This window comes from Ambystoma mexicanum, chromosome 3p (assembly GCF_040938575.1).
Source record: "Ambystoma mexicanum isolate Mex_15411 chromosome 3p, UKY_AmexF1_1, whole genome shotgun sequence".
Classification (NCBI taxonomy): Eukaryota; Metazoa; Chordata; class Amphibia; order Caudata; family Ambystomatidae; genus Ambystoma; species Ambystoma mexicanum.
This window is the reverse complement of record NC_090925.1, coordinates 8,693,810-8,713,706: the sequence shown is the minus strand read 5'-3', so window position 1 is coordinate 8,713,706 and position 19,897 is coordinate 8,693,810. Positions and strand designations below refer to the sequence as shown.

Below are 19,897 nucleotides of genomic sequence, written 5' to 3'. Positions count from 1 at the left end.
GACTTGACTGTAGCTACTAGAACTGTTTGATCCTGTGCACTTTGCCTCATATCACTGACTCTGGCACAGGCCTATTGACTCTGACTAATTCTTTTACAACTGCCTTCTCTAGATTTCTTTTCATCAAGAAATGTGTTGGTGCACCTACACTCTTATAACCACCTTTCCATCCCCTTTATATATAGTTGAAGTGCCATTTTGCTCGGTTCTCACCTAAGTATTGCTTATGCTAAAGTATTACCTTGCCTAACCTGTTTACAATCCAAGGAGGAAGTGTTGCTGGTGTGTTTAGGAGTCTAACCCTGTATAACTTGACGTTTCCCTCCCTCTGAAGAAATTGTTAGAGTGCCATTTCTGCTTGGTTTACACTGTGCCATTTTGCTCTGTTTTCACTCTTGCTCAAACTTGTCTACAATTTTATTAGGGAGTTGTGTATACTTTTCTTGACTGGTTTAACATGCTTTAATGATAGTGACTTGTGTGTTGAACTAAGAGTGTGTAAAATAAATATATATATTCTTTTTGATACAAAGCTTTGGTCAGTGTTTCCTTGTCCCATAGTACTGAAGGCCTACTGTGTAAACCCTGAATACTGCTCATATCCCTCTTGAGATAAATCTGACTGCTCAGCCACAGCTATCAACTAAATCTGCGTGGTACAGACTGATACCAAAGGGGATTTATTGCATATACCTATAGTCCTAATCTTCTGTAGTGCTCCCCAAGGGAACTGCATAGGATTCTGCCTAGCACAGAGGCACCCCAAAGCCTTCTCTGCAGGGGACCACCCAGACAAGGAGGTGCTTAGCTGTGAGTCTGTGAGGTAGAAAAGTAGACTATGCTTCCTAGAGGCAACACAAGGTGATCTGCTAGCGATGGGTAAAGCAAGCTTGCTGGCGAGTGGAGCGGTTGTGTGCACATACAGCCAGGAAAGGGCTGCTTAAGGGAGAGGGGCAAAGTCTCACCTGGGCATGCATTTGAATCACAGATTACAATACCTTCACAGAAAATCCTCGGGCATAGATCCGATCCGGGCACAGCTGGATGGCATACCATTTTCCAGAAGCGCCGCCATTGGCAACAGAGATCATCGAGGTGTACGCTCTGCCGTCTGCCCATCCAGACACCAGCACCAGGACAGCGAAGCCGAGCACCTGCACCATGCCGGGGATCTGCCACTTCCTGCAAAATGGCCGACAGAGAAAATGTTGGCTCGAAATAGACACAGTGCATCACAGTAGAAGACCAGTCATTACATTCCTGTCAAAGGCATCTCAATCCATGCACAATATAGCATGGGACTGTCGAACGGGAAATTATATTGTGCCTCCTATTGTGATGAATATATGTGTATTGGCCTACGCCAAGCTGCTTATAAGCCACTTGCGAAGAAATCCGCGTTAAAAGGTCTTGACCTTAGAGTTAATGTAAACCGCCATTTTAGGTCTATCCACCATTTTAGGTTCTCTCCGGAAAGTCACCCTGTGATCTAAAATGGCGGACAGTGTCATTCCGAATGTAACATGGCCGTCTTGACCTCTGTGTACAAACTAATGTGTAACTTGCCTGCAGGCTACATGTTGGGGTCATGGACCGAGACCTTGTCCTTCCTTGACCTGTGTGTAGAGGATTACTTGTGCCAATGAATCTAATCCGTGAGCACATGTTGAACATAATACATTCAAATACTGAAATGTGAACACCTGTTTGACTACATTGTATAAAACTGTTTGAGAAGGTTTAACATGAAATCCTAAGAAATACTGTTGCCATTGAGGCTTGTTGGGGAATGTATTAATGGTAAACCCTAAATGTACAGATGCATGAACTCGGCACGAACCCTAGATCCGTAATGTATTAACCAATATTACCTTACAGAAGGGTTGAACATCATGTTTTCGAAGGTATATAAAGTGCGACTATTCTAATGTACAGTCGAACTCACTGAGCACACCGAACCACGCTGGAGTTTGCTGTGTTGTACTGAGCGCCGATAGCTATCTGATGCCTTGTCCTTTGAAACTGTTCAGTATAAAATAAAGATCTTTGGGCCTCATTACACAGAAGGCGGTGAACCATGGCGCTATTGGCGCCATGGTTCATGCCGGTAAAATACCGGCACTGCCTTGGTGGAAAGGGGAATTACCGCCCCATTCCAAGGTTGGCGGGGCGGTAATTCCCCCTTCCACCATTGCCCTTCCCCATTCCCATTTTTGCCCCATAGGGCTCTATGGGAATGGGGAAGGCGCTAATTACGGTACCGCAAATTGCGGTACCGTAATTAGCTCCACTGGTCCCTTTACGGGTTGGTTTTTAACGCCTGCAAAAAGCAGGCGTTAAATTCCCCAACCCGCAAAGGGACCTCGTAGTAAGGCGGTAAGGATTTACCGGTACCGGTAAAATACTGGTACCGGTAAACCCTTACCGCCTACCGTGTAATGAGGCCCTTTGTATGTTCCTTTGTAACCCGTGTTCAGTGTATTTCCAGTTGGCGCCCGAATAGGGACCCTCAAGATTGATGCCGGATTGTCGAAGGTTGACACACGGTATCGGACAGGGATCGGAGGGGGTGACAAACTAAAGGGGCCCCTTTTTGAATGAGACGCGACACCTCAGCAGCGCTGCATGGCCCGATCCCTGGACGATGAGCTTGTGGTCCAAGACGGCATCTTGACGAGGGTCCACTTATCGAGGCGGGCAGATTTGCCGAAATCACCAAACACGAAGTAAGAATAGTTAGAAAAGAATCTTTGAAATCCGATGAGACCTCCTTAGGATTGATCAGGTGAGTCGTGACCCGATTCTTAAGTATCCTGATAATTTGTTTTGGCGCATTGTATCTGCAAATACAATTACTGACCAGGTAACACCAATATTTTGATATGCCTGGGAAATTGTCTACCTGCTTCAGGGCGTTGTTCCGCAGTGATAGGCAATCTTTGGAATTTAGCCGCCCGGCACCACTGGAGGGGCCGCCGGCTTGTACTATGTACTGTAAGCATGGCATTGGTAGTATAATGTTCAATGATATTTGGAACAGACAAACCAGACATGCTTCCAAACTTCAGTGGCCAATCAATGGTAGTTTTGAAATCCCTCGTATTGAGTATTTAGAGTCAATTTTGTTAAAGAAAAAGGCTAGACCTGCAGCATTTGATGTTTTGCTGAATTGGAAAAAAGAAGCTTTACAGCAGCTTAAGGGTAGGGAAAAAAATGTGCGCCGTCATAAAACGAACGCCGAAAAAACGTTGTTATATGACCAAGATAAACAGTCTGAGTCGGCTAGGAATATGGATAGGGCTTTCTCACTTGGTATTCCGAAAATCTATCCTTCTAAAGACTTTCATAATTCCGACAAATTTATTGACAAATTATTAAATGAACGAAGGCCTGATGCGACTGCGCCACCTCCGTATGGTCCTCTTCCTGCTGCTTTGCCTCTTCCTGCTGTTATTCCTGCTCTTCCTGCTCCGTCTGTTGCTCTTGCTTCTCCTGTTGTTCCTCCACCTACTCCTCCGCCTCTTCCTATTGCACCAGTAGCAGTACCTCCATTGAACCTGCCTACCCTTCCTCTTCCAAGTGGTCCTGCACCGCTTGTAGTCGATCAGGGAACGGGATCAAGGGTAGTCACTCGCAATACTGTACCTTCAGAAAAGAAACGTGACTTGATTGCATGGGCTAAACATTGTATAGAGAGAGATTATCGAGCTAATGTTTTTGCCACACTTTCTAATATAGACAATTTTCCTGAGAAAAATGTTTTTATTGAAGGATTAGGGATTCATTTATGTGTAAGGTGGGGCAAATTAAATAATGCAGATCTCCCGCAAGGGTTGAGGGATCCAAACACTTTAGCGTTTTCAAGAGACACTGGGCCTCATTCCGACCCTGGCGTTAACCAAGGCGCTATTAGCGCCTTGGTTGACACCGTTATTTTTCCGACTCCGCCATGGTGAATGGTGGAATTACCGCCCCATTCCAAGGTTGGCGGGGGCGGTAATTCCCCATTCACCATGGGCCCTTCCCCATTCCCATTTTTGGCCCATAGGGCTCAATGGGAATGGGGAAGGCACTAATTATGGCACCGTAAATTACAGTGCCGTAATTAGCTCCTAGGTCCCTTTGCGGGTTGGTTTTTTAACACCTGGAAAAAGCAGGCGTTAAGTGCCAACCCGCAAAGGGAACTCGGAATAGGGTGGTAAGGGTTTAACGGCACCGGTCTCGTTACGTTGATCGTTAACCCTTACCGCCCTACTCGGAATGACCCCCACTGTGGAGAAAGTACATGAGCATGTCGAGAGGATATTTGAGTATAGAAAGGAGTTGGAAATTTTACAGAATGAGGATGAAGATGAGGATAGTATGTATGGACAGAAACGGTTCCTCCCTTGTCGTAAACCCGATGAAACACGAATTTGTACAAAGGACGCGATTAGATGGATCACAGATATATCGATAACTCCAGTTGAAGTATATGATACTTATAGTCAGTATACCCCAGAAATGCAGAGGAAAGTAATACAGGTAATGGTAGAGTACCTGCAGGATGAATGTGTAAAAAGAAAGATTTGTTGTTCCACAGAATTATTGAGTATTTATAAGAGAGCTTTTTCATTTGAAACTTCTTCGGCTGCTTTAGCGCTCGATTTGGCTCTGTTGCTTAGTAAGCATTCGGAGTTGCCTACTTCTCAGTTGCCTTTTAGAGAGGTTCCTCCGACATTTTCCCGAAAGTTGAGATTCCCGCTAATGCTGTAACGAGTTCAGCTGCTGTAGATATTCCTGCACATTATGTGTGATAGTTCTTTCACGTCCTGTTCTCAAGACAGAAAGTGAATACCATTAGACAATCTATTCCTGACATTAGGAAAAATCTGACAGGATTCTATAAAGAAATAGAGTCTGTCTTGCAATCCTCAGTATTCACCTTGGATGATATTGATCTGTTATTTCCTCTACTCCTACCTGTAGATTTGTGAAAACAGGTTAGGATTATAGAAGACGTACAGGGTTAGGAGACACATGGGCTAACATAATCAGACTCGATGGGGAAAGGCCAGCTGGTGAGAAACCACCTCAGGTGATACTAACTTTACCGGATAGAATCATTGCAAAATTGAAAACTATAATTCCTGAAAAGAGAATTCTTTGGGACAAGCTTACGGCCTGTGTCCAAGGGAAGTCTGAGGGTGCTACTGAGTTCTTCAATCGGTTCAAACAGGTGTTCTCGGATTTCAGTGGACAAGACTTAGACACAGAGTCTGGGAAAAGATTATTCGTAGACAAATTTGTGCGTGGATTACTGCCTAACATCCAGTCACAAATTATGTCTTCTGAGAGCGCTTGGCAAGCGAAGTCTCAATCAGAAGTACTGCACATGGCTCAGTACTATGATAATCGTGTCAATAATGAAAAGGAAAGAGTCGAAAAGAGAAAAGGTGATTTGAAGACAAAAGTATTATTACAACAAATTGTTAGAGGCCGTAGAGGGGGTAATTCGCAATTTAAAGGTCAGTATGTTCCACAAGGAAATGTGCCCTTGGGTCCTGTAAACATTAACCAGTGTGCCTATTGTAGGCAGAAGGGTCATTGGCGTGCACAATGCCCGATCCTACGACAAAGGTCAAATAACACATTTGGGAATATGGGGTGATGATCCAGAGGTCGACCGGGTGTAGGGGGCCCTGGTAGAGTTCATTTTGCACAGGATCCACAGCAACCTTTTTCGCAGGATAATCAGGTACCAAGTGTGGATACTAGAAACATATTTTATCATCCTTCTGACGCTTACCTCTCTGAAGAACTTCCTTTTGACGATATTCTGTTTCGCTAGGATTGCCCGAAGCAGGGTTTGGAACCAACGCCTATTCCCGTTAATCAGAAAGGTCCCTACGTTGAAATGATAGTGGGAAATAGGAAACATCTATTCTTGATAGATACTGGGGCACAGAAGTGTTCCATTGATCATTCTCGGGTTCCAAACATTCCACTGTCAGGGCAAACCAATGTTTCTGTAGGGTTTTCTGGCACACCAGTTGTCTGCCCAGTTTCTTCACCAGTACCTATTTCTTTGGGTCCCTTTATGGACCACTGTCCATTCCTTTTGTCTTCGAATTGTGGAGAGAATTTGCTGGGGTTGAATCTGTTGAAAGAATTAAATGCGGTAGTTCATTGTTCTTCTGATGGAGTGCATTTGACGATTTCACCACAGCAACTTTCTGTCTCACAATTCTTAACCAGACCTTTGCCGCCAGAATTCAGTGATGTACCAGAGTGTTTATGGGCAATTGACGACAATGACATTGGCGTTTTACAAATTGAGACTGTTAAACTAGTTCTGAAACATGGAGTAAAGCTGCCAAGTATTCCACAATATGAGATTTCAGTTGAGGGCGAACATGCCTTGAAATGCATTGTTTCCAATTTTGTGCATCGAGGGGTGATTGAGGAAATTGCAGGTAGTTTGTGCAATAGTCCAATTTTGCCCGTGTACAAAAAAGGCGATAATGTAATTCCATTTCATTTCATAATTGATTTGCGTGCCATTAATAAGGTCGTCACTCCGCAATTTCCAATTGTGCCTGATGTGACGACAATATTAACCATGATCCCGGCTCAGCTACTTACTTTAGTGTTTTGGATCTGAAGAATGCTTTCTTTATTATTCCTACACACAAGGACAGTAGATACTCTTGAATTGCCCTCTACTTGTACACTGCTTCAGTATGTTGATGACTTGCTTTTAGCTGCAGACTCTGAGAGCGCTTGTAAGGAGGGCACTGTATTATTGCTTATTCACTTGGCTAAACATGGTCACAAAGCTTTGCTTAAAAAGTTTCAATATTGTTGTCAGGAGGTCGCCTATTTTGGCTATCTCCTGTCAAAGGAGGGAAGAAGATTGACACCTGAAAGGATAAAACTAATTTCTGGCATGTCTGTCCCAAATACACAGAAGGAAGTTAGAGCCTTGATAGGAATGGCTTCTTACTGTAGGTTGTGGATCCCGAACTTCTCACTAGTGATTAAGCCAATGATGGCTTTGACTAAGAAGAAGGGAATTTCTCTACCATTGCCGTGGAACACGGAACACCAGCAATCATTTGATCTGCTCAAGACTGTATTGTGCTCGGCACCGGTTTTGGGCACACTAAACTATGAAAAGGCCTTTGTGTTGTTTGTGCATGAATGTGATGGATGTGCTTTGGCTGTATTAACGCAGGAACATGGAGGGAAGAATAGGCCATGCGGTTACTTTTCTTCCGCCCTTGATCCTGTAGCATGCGCTTTGTCAAGATGTTTGCAAGCTGTCGCTGCTGCTGCTGCGTCTGTAAAACAGAGTGAGGGAATGGCCCTAGGCCATGATCTAACCCTGATGGTGCCTCACTCTGTAGCTGTTCTATTGAACAGAATCCAAACGCAACACCTCACTTCTGCACGGTTGACGAGATATGAATTGATCTTGTTTGCTCCCCACATACAAATTAAGAGGTGTTGTGTTCTTAATCCAGCTGAACTCTTACCTTTCCCGCAAGGTACTGCTTGCAGTGATGAAGAGTCACATGATTGTCTGTATACTACCGAACAAGAGACAAAGGGTAGAATTGATCTAAAAGACACCCCTTTGAACAATCCACAAGGGGAGCTATTTCGTGATGACTCCTGCGTCAATCTCCCGGATGGTACATCCACAGCTGCTTATGCAATCACTACATTGAGCACGGTCGCGGAAACCAAGAGAATCACGCATAACTCTGTGCAGGCCGCAGAGATTATAGCATTGACCCGAGCTTGTGAACTTTCTGAAGGGCTTACAGTAAACATATATACTGACAGTCAGTATGCCTTTGGGGTGGTTCACAACTTTGGGAGACTTTGGTCAGAAAGAGGGTTCTTAATTTCACATGGCACAAAGATTCAGCATGGCTCCCTAATAGTACAACTGCTCTCAGTGCTTGTGCTCCCTACTCAGTTAGCTGTCGAGAAATGTGCAGCACATCGGAAGATTATAGATGATATAGGAAAAGGGAATGCTTTCGCTGATCAGATAGCTAAACAGACTGCCACCAATGTCTTTACGGATATGTATGTTTCAAGGGAGACTGTAAATGCCTATGCAATGGATGAGGGTGTTGATTCCGTAAGGGATAACCAAGCCAATGCCACATTAGAAGAGTCCAAGAAATGGGCTGAAGGCTTGGGGAAACTTGATGATGATGGGTGTTGGGAGGACATAGTCGAAGGGAAATGGCTACTTCCTGACACATACGTGATGATGATGGTCGTCATGGCTCATGGCCCTACACATATATGATATGATATGATATGGCATTTGTAACGCGCCTATACACAAGTGTTTCAAGGCGCGACGAGGCAGGGAGGGGGGAACAAGGGGAGACAGACAACGATCCTACTAGGCCAAGTGTCATTCAGATTGCCCAAGTGCATGGGTAGGGGGGACGGGAAAAGCGCAAAGGGGAAAGGGAGAGGGGAAAGTGCAGTACAGGGTTATTAATGAACAAGATCAATAATAAGGGCCAGCTGGTGGCAAGTGCAAGATAAGTGCAGAAAAGTGCTGGGAAGGGGGGCTGTAGGGATACAGAGACAGTCCCGCAGTGCAGGGGTTGCCAGGAAGGCAGTGCAGGGGAGAGTGGCTGGGACAAGGACCGAGATTGGTGAGTGGCCCAGTTGCTGATTCAGTACAGTTTCAGTGATTTAGCAGGGGAGAGGGAGAGAGAAAGCAGAAGCAAAGAGGAAGGTTTTGAGGTGCTTCTGGAACTGGAGATGGTTCTCCTCAAGTTTCAGGGATGGAGGAAGGCTGTTCCAGAGGGAGGCCCCTGCTGCGGAGAGAGATCTCCCCTCAACTCGTTGCTTGGAGAAGCGGCTGACCCTGAGGGAGTTGGAGGCGGAAGAGTGAAGTGCTCGAGAAGGAAGATATTTAGGAAGGGAGAGTTGAAGGTAATTTGGCCCCAGGCCCCAGAATGCCTTGTGGACAATGCAGAGGGTTTTGAACTTAATCCTCGCAGCCACAGGGAGCCAGTGTAGCAATTTCAGTCCTGGAGAGATACGGTCCCTGGGCTTGAGGCCAAGGACAAGTCTTGCAGTCCTATTCTGGATGAGTTGCAGAGGGCGGAGAGTAGAGGCAGGCAGATTTAGATAGAGGCTGTTACAGTAGTCCAGCTTTGAGAGAACCAGGGCTCTGGAGACAGTGAGCTTCTGGGGGAAGGAGAGGAAAGGAAGGATACCTCTGAGGAGGTGCAGCTCATAGTGTGACTTCTTAGAAATGTCAGAAATGTGAGGAGAGAAGGAGAGTGTGGAGTCGAAGATGACCCTGAGGTTTTTTGCCTTGCAGGTAGGAGCAGGAAGATGGCTAAGAGAGGCCGGCCAGAGAGCTGCAGGAAAGGAGGGAGTGGGTGTGCCAATGAGTAGAATCTCGGTGTTACTGGCATTAAGGCAGAGGTCGTTGGCGGCACACCATTCCTGGATAGCAGAAAGACAGTCAGGGATGAGGGAAGGAGAAGAGCCCAGAAGCTTACAAAAATGTTGGAGAAAGTTTGGGCGAATGACAACATCTCTAAAATAGCTCAGCGCTATGTTCAGGACTGCATGATCTGTTTACAGCACAATGTGGGAAAGGGAACATCAACTCCAAGGGGAAGTTTAGTTTTGGACCACCTTCTGTCCCCTTTCAGTTCATTCATTTTAATTTTATTGAAATGGAACGGTGTAATAACCTGAAATATGTGTTAGTTGTCATCTGTGCTTTCAGCAAATGGGTCGAGGCTTTCCCTGTCAAAGACGCTACAGCCATGACCACTGCAAAAACCATGTTAAAGGATTATTTTCCCAGGTTCGGGCTACCTAGAGTCATCTGGTCAGACAATGGTCCACATTTTGTCGCTGCTGTAATTCTGCAGATATGTGCGGCATTACAGATCGACAAACGGTTCCATTCGGCCAGACACGCTCAAAGTGCCGGACTAGTAGAAACACACAATGGTATCATCAAGAACAAACTCGATAAGACGTGTGCTGGCACCAAACTAAAATGGCCGGACACCTTACCGATCGTGTTACTAGCCATGCGTACAGCCCCTCAAACTAAGACTGGGCTCTCTCCATTTGAGGTGGTAACGGGGAGACCTGCCAATATCTGGAACCTTCCAAAATGTCGGTCTTTAAGGAATGTTGAAAATGTACTTCTTTCAGACTACTGTAGCCAGTTGACTATAAAAACCTGTATTTAATTTATCACCAGGTGCGAGATGATTTACCTGTTTGGTACGAGAGCCCGGGCCATAGCATTCGGCCTTGTGACTGGGTGTTAACAAAGGCATTTGAGCGATCTTCTTGCCTTACACCCCGGTGGAGGGGCCCATTCCAGGTCCTGCTGGTCACACAGATGATGGTGCGCGTTGCAGGCAGAAAGAACTGGATCCACGCTACGCATGTCAAGAGACTTCCACGCCCGGTGCCATACGATACAGAAGAAACAGAACCCCTCATTGATACTGCAACCAATGATCCCAAAGCAGTAAACAGCATTGAGAGTGCATCAGAGATTCTCTCTGAGCCCGTGAGGCCTGGGGAAACAACCATTCTGTCTCCACACTCTCCAACAGTTTTGTTTCTGGAAACTGTCGTTCCGGATCTTGCATCTTCACTTGCTCTCGATACGCTGCTTCCGACGGGAAGTGATGACACATTGTTCTCGGATCAATCAGTACCGGGGACAACGAGGTACAATTTACGTCCAAGGAAATAGACTTACGGCACGGTTCGGTTGTGCATCTGAAGAAGGAAGGAAAATCATCAAGGGCTTGCTTTTTGGCCCAAATAATTGTTTGAAAAAGGGGATTCTGTTGGCTAGGGTTGTGGAAGGAGGAAGAAGTCGCTTGGCCTGAAGGTCGCCAGCAAAAAAAATTGGGGTTTCCGTTTGAAGACTGAAATGCCTGCAACCGCTACCGCTCCTACTGGACTGTTAAATGATCATGTGACCGCCTGGGAAAATGGACAAAACGTATTGCTGTCTTTTTATAATGATAATTGGTTTTATAATAGTCACTGTCTTAGGCTTTTGGCATCTCGAGGAAGTACATCCATTAGAGACCTTGTTACTGACTGAAAATGTACCCACTGTCCCTACTTCTTCCGTGCATCTACACATTTTATCTCCAAAGACTCCCAGACATTGTTACTTATCATGAATGCTACACATGCCATTTTTAATAAGTCCAACTGTTGGGTCTGTTCGCATTTACCGCAACACGGGGATAAGAGGCTAGGTTGGAATATTAATCCTATACCTTTGACAACTGCTTGTTATGCTTCTCTTAGAGCACTATTCTTTGGCCGATGGAACAATAGCATCTCGGGGAACTTTGATGGTACTAATTTGAATAGTTTTGAGAAACGTGTTCTTACGCCCCTGGGATGCTCGTTCTTTGCAAATAGGAATAAGCTCAATGTTGCTTCTATTAGGCCTTCTGATAGATTGTCTCGTCCCTTTCAATATTTGATTTCCTTTAAAATGGTTCTGATAGGCAATAAGGACGCCATGCCTCCTTCTCACACTGTTAACCATAGCCACGATTCAGTTTCTTTCTGCATACAGAGGAATGGTACTCAGTCAATGGGAGATTTTAAAGGTTGCGCCAACATTGCTAATTTGACTGGGGAAGACAGACCTTTGTATGTAGGCAAACCTGTCTACTTTGTTTGCGGTAATGTAGCATTTCCATGTTTACCCGGGGATTGGCAGGGAACTTGTTATTTAGGGATCCTGTTACCCGGGGTATTCATAGCCAGTACTGGAGGTAGAGGTTTCAAAGGCTCGTCCACGGCGGGACGAGAATGGTGACACTCCAGCACAGGTTCTGGGGGGTAAAGCAAAATCATTTGTGCCATTTTGGGGACAGATCGCGAATGCCAAACACATCAGAAGACTAGCGAGACTACTGGAGAGAAACATCAACCGGACCACGGACATACTCTATAATATGACATTAGAGCAAAAAGCAATAAGATTAGTAGCACTTCAGAACCGGGTGGCATTAGATGTCATTTGGGCTGAACGTGGTGCAGTGTGTAAATTAGTGGGGTCAGCTTGCTGTGTTTTCGTGCCAGATTCCTCACCAACTATCTTCAAAGCAATACAGAATCAGCACATCCTTAGCTCAGAAGTGCATGTTCCCGAGGGAAACTAGGATCTTAGCGCTTGGTTCTGGGACTTCTTATGATTTTGGGTTTGGAAGGTGCTTTCGGTCTTGCTGATCATTCTGGGAATCCTATTGTTTCTTTGCTGTTGTATCCAGTGTTTACTTAGTATATGTTCGATGATAGGGGGATGTTGCGCACAGGCGATAGGTACAATAGGACATAAGGTATATGTCCCAGACAAGAACTCCAAAGAATATGTGTCCTAGTAACTGATCTAATGGCAATAGATATTTCCGACAGTGATTCAGGGTGCATAGACGATGGTACGTGGAGTTGTTCATAAAGTGATCAGAAGTAGTTTCAGCACTTGGCATATGCCAAAAGGAGGGTTTGTCGAACGGGAAATTATATTGTGCCTCCTTTTGTGATGAATATATGTGTATTGGCCTACGCCAAGCTGCTTATAAGCCACTTGCGAAGAAATCCGCGTTACAAGGTCTTGACCATAGAATGAATGTAAACTGCAGTTTTAGGTCTATCCGCCATTTTAGGTTCTCTCCGTAAAGTCACCTTGTGAGCTAAAATGGTGGACAGTGTCATTCCGAATGTAACATGGTCGTCTTGACCTCTGTGTAGAAACTAATGTGTAACTTGCCTGCAGTCTACATGTTGGGGTCATGGACCGAGACCTTGTCCTTCCTTGACCTGCGTGTAAAGGATTACTTGTGCCAATGAAGCTAATCCGTGAGCATATGTTGAACATAATACATTCAAATACTGAAATGTGAACACCTGTTTGACTACATTGTACAAAACTGTTTGAGAAGGTTTAACATGAAATCCTAAGATATACTGTTGCCATTGAGGCGTTTTGGCGAATGTATTAAAGGCAAACCCTAAATGTACAGATGCATGAACTCGGCACAAATCCTAGATCCGTAATGTATTAACCAATATTAACTTACAGAAGGGTTGACCATCATGTTTTCGAAGGTATATAAAGTGTGACTATTCTAATGTACAGTCGCACTCACTGAGCACACCGAACCACGCTGGAGTCTGCCTGCCTCGATATATGGACCCTCGTCAAGATGCCACCTCGGACCGCGGGCTCAACGTCCAGGGATCGGGTTGTGCAGCGCTGTTGAGGTGTCACGTCACATCCAAGAAAGGGGCCCCCTTTGTCACCGCCCTATCCCGGTCCGTTACGCAAATCAAACTTCAACGAGATGGCATCAATCTTGAGGGTCCCTATTCGGGCGCCATCTGTAAAAGCAAGAGGAAATTTCAAGGGTAAGTACCCCAAAAGGAAATACACCAAACACGGGCTTATTAAGATTCACAGATCTTTATTCTAAGACTGTACAGTTTACAAAGAAACAAAGTATCAGATAGCTATCTGGCCCTCAGTAAATCACAGCGAATACCAGCCCTTTCGGTGTGAGAAGTGAGTGGTACAGGACGTCTAAACAGTTACACATTTTATACATTTCCAATTATAATGTCCAGCCCTCTACAGGTTAATGATACTCGGTCTAGGGTTCGTGCCAAGTTCACTTCTAGTTTGTCCAACTATATGCATATGGATCATCCTAAATTCACATACAAACAAGTCAGATTGGCAACAGTGTATTCACAGGATTAACAATAAGCCTTAACACATGTCCTATACAATGCAATTCAGCTAGTGTCCACGTTCACTATTGGCACTACATTGTAGTTGATGTATGTCCGCAGATCGGATTTGTTGGCGCAGATGATCCTCTGTCTATAAGTCAGACATGGGACAAGGTCTCTTTACTCAACCCAAACATTCGGCCAACGGATAGTTTACACAGTAACTAACGTACAAAGTGCAAGATGGCTCAGTTACAAGCGGGAAAACACTGTCCACCATTTTAGACACAGAATTACTTTAGAATAGAAATCAAAATGGCGGACGGACCTAAAATGGCGGCTAAGTTGATCTAAGATCGAAACTTTGCAATGCGGTTTTCTTCACAGAGCGACTGGGTTTAGGCCAATATATACAATAAAGGAGGCACGATATGATATCCCATTTAACACCTCCATCAAACCAAAGGAATTAAAGGATCAAGAATATTGGTTGCGCCCCATAACCCCCACCCATCACGCTCAAAGCCTATAGGTTGATATGCTGTCTTGCAGCATAATAAGCCCTTTTACTCCCTTTAAGTCCCTGTGGCCTCTTAATTCTTGCTCTACTCCGAATGATAAACAAGTAGCATTTGAAGACCGACATTGGCAGTCTACGAAGGGGTTACTGTTCTAGTACAAACAGGATACTTTTTATCAATAACATCCAGGAAGGTAGATGTAGTATTAATGCAGGACCGTATGTAAAAGGTACATGTAACTCATAACAGACAGAGAACTCACATTAGCTGCCTCACAGAATGCAAAAGTGCTCATGCATGGATAGAGATCACCAATTGGAAGGAAGGAGAACGCTACACATACCGTAGCATGGATAGTGGAGGCAGATTAGAAGCTACCAGGAAGGTGTCTGTATCCAGACAGACTGAGATTAGAAGTGGGATATGGTTTTCAAATAGGTGTTGCCATTAGATATCAAAGGAACAAAAGCCTGTGGTGTGCGATATAAATATGCTCACTATTAACACAGTAAAACCAAGAATAAAGGAAATCACTCTGAAGGGCTGACAATTTTGAAAGGTTTAGGGACTGCCAATACAAGATTAAATGAGATGCTCAGGATCACTTATTGGTTAAGGGGTGAAGGGGTGAGGCTGGGATTTGTGCCAACTCTGCAATGTCTGCATTTGAACACTTTGTTTTAGTTCGAAAACAATCTCATTTTATAAAGAAACAGACTTGGAAAGTACACAAATCACATTACCAAACATGACCATTTTTAAACAAAATATTATAGAAGGGTGTTATGAAAAATGGGAATGATTCTAGCTTCATTCTCTCCATCATCAAGGGAAGTATATAAGTACCAACATATCAATCCATGTCATTTAACAGATTTAATCTGGGTTTGTGTTTTGTATTTTAAAGCTTTAAATAATTCCAAAACAATGGCTTGTGACATTTTCATTTATAAATGTGCATAAAAACCTTTAACCTTCACCAAAAAGCAAACCGTGTTTTGTGTCAAACAAGCAGACCTTGAAATATGCTTTCCGAGGCCTGCAGCATAAGGACCGCTCTCTTCTGTCTACCAACCCTTCCACCCAAATGGCCTACATAAGAGGAAAGATCAAGTAATGGGTTAAACGATGCCACCAGCATGCAGGGAGGCAAACCTCACAGAAGACAGCACAGTAATGTAGGATATATTAGATGATTTGACCCGGATCACTGTATCGTTTGCTGGCCAATCCAGGATACAAGCATGAATGCTGTTGTTCCATAGTCTTGAATTTGGAAACGTATTCACCTCTAGGACCAACAGTTTATGCCATCTTTGGAGGCGATTGCCTAGGTTTTACAACATCCCATCTGAACAAACCAATGTCTAGACCTTCACCATACGGATGATATGTTAGTGTTTATAGCAACCCCAATCTGGTGCAGGTGCATTGCTGATAATAGCAGATGTTGTTCTGCAAAGCCAAGTACATATGCAGGCAGGTTTATAAACTTCAGACATAGGAAAGTCTCAGCCAGCCGTGCTGGAATGCAATATTCTAATTTTGCATATAAATACATACCTCTGCCATGGATGCTTCACACACTGAGGTAACTTCTGAACTATTGTGGCACTCCGTTTGTCAATATGCATTTCCCCATTGCCAATTGCACATGATCGGATAAGCCTTCAGGAACCCTGCTAGCTCAGGGACAGGAACACTTAGGATGCCTGGACCCGGGCAAGAGATCAGGAAAACCTGAGCGCGAGATATTCACGTGGAGCATTGGGCTTGGCCCCAGGACTGGCGCCCATGCTAAACTCTAGGGCCACTCTGATTAAAGCAGCTGTCTGGAACTGCAAAGGAGCGGGCATATGAGCTCTGCCAGGTAACATTGGGGTATTCGCCAAACAGGCAGAGCAGGTGTAATGTAGTTCTAAGACTGTGATCAAAGGGGACCACCTCTTAAAGTAAAACCAAACACACCTGATAGGAGCAGTTGGGCCTAGGGTGCTTTGGGTCCAGTTTAGGATAGGAGTAGTGGGGCCTAGGGTGCTTTGTGTGCAGTTTAGGATAGGAGTATTGGGGCCTAGGGTGCTTTGTGTGCAGTTTAGGATAGGAGTAGTGAGGCCTAGGGTGCTTTGTGTCCAGTTTAGGATAGGAGTAGTGGGGCCTCGGGTGCTTTGTGTCCAGTTTAGGATAGGAGTAGTGGGGCCTAGGGTGCTTTGTGTGCAGTTTAGGATTGGAGTAGTGGGACCTAGGGTGCTTTGTGTTACATATAGGATAGGGGTAGTGGTGCCTAGGGTGCTTTGTGCCCAGTTGAGGCTAGGGGTAGTGGGGCCTAGGGTGCTTTGTGTCCAGTTTAGGATAGGAGCAGTGGGGTCTATGGAGCATGATGTGCAGTTTAGGATAGGAGTAGTCGGGCCTAGGGTGCTTTGTGTGCAGTTTAGGATAGGAGTAGTGGGGCCTAGGTTGCTTTTTGTGCAGTTTAGGATAGGAGTATTTGGGGCCTGGGTGCTGTGTGTTGAGTTTAGGATAGAAGAAGTGGGGCCTAGGCTGATTTGTGTGCAGTTTAGGATAGGAGAAGTGGGGCCTAGGGTGCTTTTTGTGCAGTTTAGGATAGGAGTAGTGGGGCATAGGGTGCTTTGTGTGTAGTTTAGGATAGGAGTAGTGGGGCCTAGGGTGCTTTGTGTCCAGTTTAGGATAGGAGTAGTGGGGCCTCGGGTGCTTTGTGTCCAGTTTAGGATAGGAGTAGTGGGGCCTAGGGTGCTTTGTGTCCAGTTTAGGATAGGAGCAGTGGGGTCTATGGAGCATGATGTGCAGTTTAGGATAGGAGTAGTCGGGCCTAGGGTGCTTTGTGTGCAGTTTAGGATAGGAGTAGTGGGGCCTAGGTTGCTTTTTGTGCAGTTTAGGATAGGAGTATTTGGGGCCTGGGTGCTGTGTGTTGAGTTTAGGATAGAAGAAGTGGGGCCTAGGCTGATTTGTGTGCAGTTTAGGATAGGAGAAGTGGGGCCTAGGGTGCTTTTTGTGCAGTTTAGGATAGGAGTAGTGGGGCATAGGGTGCTTTGTGTGTAGTTTAGGATAGGAGTAGTGGGGCCTAGGGTGCTTTGTGTCCAGTTTAGGATAGGAGTAGTGGGGCCTCGGGTGCTTTGTGTCCAGTTTAGGATAGGAGTAGTGGGGCCTAGGGTGCTTTGTGTCCAGTTTAGGATAGGAGGAGTGGGGCATGGGGTGGTTTGTGTCTAGTTTAGGATGGGAGTAGTGGGGCCTAGGGTGCTTTGTGTGCAGTTTAGGATAGAGTAGTCTGGCCTCGGGTGCTTTGTGTGCAGTTTAGGATAGGAGTAGTGGGGCCTAGGGTGCTTTGTGTCCAGTTTAGGATAGGAGTAGTGGGGCCTAGGGCGGTTTGTGTCCAGTTTAGGATAGGAGGAGTGGGGCCTGGGGTGCTTTGTGTCCAGTTTATGATGGGAGTAGTGGGGCCTAGGGTGCTTTGTGTGCAGTTTAGGATAGGAGTATTGGCACCTAGGGTGCTTTGTGTCCAGTTTAGGATAGGAATCTTGGGGCCTAGGGTGTTTTGTGTCTAGTTTAGGGTAGATGTAGTGGGGCCTAGGGTGCTTTGTGTCTAGTTAAGGATAGGAGTAGTGGGACCTAGGGTCCTTTGTTTGCATTTCAGGATAGGAGTAGTGGGGCCTAAGGTGCTTTATGTCCTGTTTCGGATAGGAGTAGTGGGGCTTAGGGTGGTTTGGGTCCAGTATAGGATAGGAGTAGTGGGGCCTAGGGTGCTTAGTGTGCAGTTTAGGATAGGAGTAGTGGGGCCTAGGGTGCTTTGTGTCCAGTTTACGATAGGGCATTTGAGTACTGGGGCCTAGGGTGCTTTGTGTCTAGTTCAGGATAGGAGTAGTAGGGCCTAGGGTGCTTGGTGTGCAGTTTAGGATATGAGTAGTGAGGCCTAGGGTGCTTTGTGTCCAGTTTAAGATGGGCATAGTGGGGCCTAGGGTGCTTTGCATGCAGTTTAGGATAGGAGTAGTGGGGCCTAGGGTGCTTTGGGTCCAGTTTAGGATAGGAGTAGTGGGGCCTAGTGAGCTTGGTGTGCAGTTTAGGATAGGAGTAGTGGGACCTAGGGTGCTTTGTGTCTAGTTTAGGATAGGAGAGTGGGGCATAGGGTGCTTTGTGTCCAGTTTAGGATAGGAGATAGGAGTAGTGGGGCATAGTGTGCTTTGTGTCTAGTTTAGGATAGGAGTAGTGGGGTCTGTGGTGTTTTGTGTCCAGTTTAGGATAGGAGGAGTGGGGCCTAGAGTGCTTTGTGTGCAGTTCAGGATAGGAGTAGTGGGGCTTCAGATGGTTTGTGTCCAGTTTAGGATAGGAGTAGTGGGGCCTCGGGTGCTTTGTGTCCAGTTTTGGATAGGAGTAGTGGGGCCTAGGGTGCTTTGTGTGCAGTTTAGGATTTGAGTATTGGGACCTAGGGTGCTTTGTGTGACATTTAGGATAGGGGTAGTGGTGCCTAGGGTGCTTTGTGCCCAGTTGAGGCTAGGGGTAGTGGGGCCTAGGGTGCTTTGTGTCCAGTTTAGGATAGGAGTAGTGGGGTCTAGGGAGCATGGTGTGCAGTTTAGGATAGGAGTAGTGGGGCCTAGGGTGCTTTGTGTCCAGTTTAGGATAGGAGTAGTGGGGCCTAGGTTGCTTATTGTGCAGTTTAGGATAGGAGTATTTGGGGCCAGGGTGCTGTGTGTGGAGATTAGGATAGGAGAAGTGGGGCCTAGGCTGATTTGTGTGCAGTTTAGGATAGGAGAAGTGGAGTCTAGGGTGCTTTGTGTGCAGTTAGGATAGGAGTAGTGGGGCATAGGATGCTTTGTGTGCAGTTTAGGATAGGAGTAGTGGGGCCTCGGGTGCTTTGTGTCCAGTTTAGGATAGGAGTAGTGGGGCCTAGGGTGATAGGTGTCCAGTTTAGGATAGGAGGAGTGGGGCCTGGGGTGCTTTGTGTCCAGTTTAGGATGGGAATAGTGGGGCCTAGGGTGCTTTGTTTGCAGTATTGGATAAGAGTAGTCTGGCCTAGGGTGCTTTGTGTGCAGTTTAGGATAGGAGTAGTGGGGCCTATGGTGCTTTGTGTCCAGTTTAGGATAGGAGTAGGGGGGCCTAGGGCGGTTTGTGTCCAGTTTAGGATAGGAGGAGTGGGGCCTAGGGTGCTTTGTGTGCAGTTTAGGATAGGAGTAGTGGCACCTAGGGTGCTTTGTGTCCAGTTTAGGATAGGAGTCTTGGGGCCTAGGGTGTTTTGTGTCTAGTTTAGGGTAGAAGTAGTGGGGCCTAGCGTGCTTTGTGTCTAGTTAAGGATAAGAGTAGTGGGGCCTAGGGTGATTGGTGTGCAGTTTAAGATAGGAGTAGTGGGGCCTAGGTTGTTTTGTGTGCAGTTTAGGATAGGAGTAGTGGGGCCTAGGGTCCTTTGTTTGCATTTAAGGATAGGAGTAGTGGGTCCTAGGGTGCTTGGTGTGCAGTTTAGGATAGGAGTAGTCTGGCCTAGAGTGATTTGTATGCAGTTTAGGATAGGAGTAGTGGGGCCTAGGGTGCTTTGGGTCCAGTTTAGGATACGAGAAGTGGGGCCTAGGGTGCTTTGTGTGCAGTTTAGGATAGGAGTAGTG

At 45.8% G+C, this 19,897-nt stretch overlaps 1 protein-coding gene across 1 annotated transcript in view; it reads right to left on the bottom strand.

Annotated features, from left to right (window-relative positions):
- LOC138580066 (vitelline membrane outer layer protein 1 homolog) overlaps positions 1–19,897 on the bottom strand; it is a 283,370-nt gene that overhangs the window by 105,016 nt on the left and 158,457 nt on the right. Inside the window, exon 3 of the mRNA XM_069650313.1 lies at positions 999–1,182. Within this exon, the coding sequence (XP_069506414.1) occupies positions 999–1,163 (165 nt within the window). The 5' untranslated portion in view covers positions 1,164–1,182. The remainder of the gene's footprint in view (positions 1–998; positions 1,183–19,897) is intronic.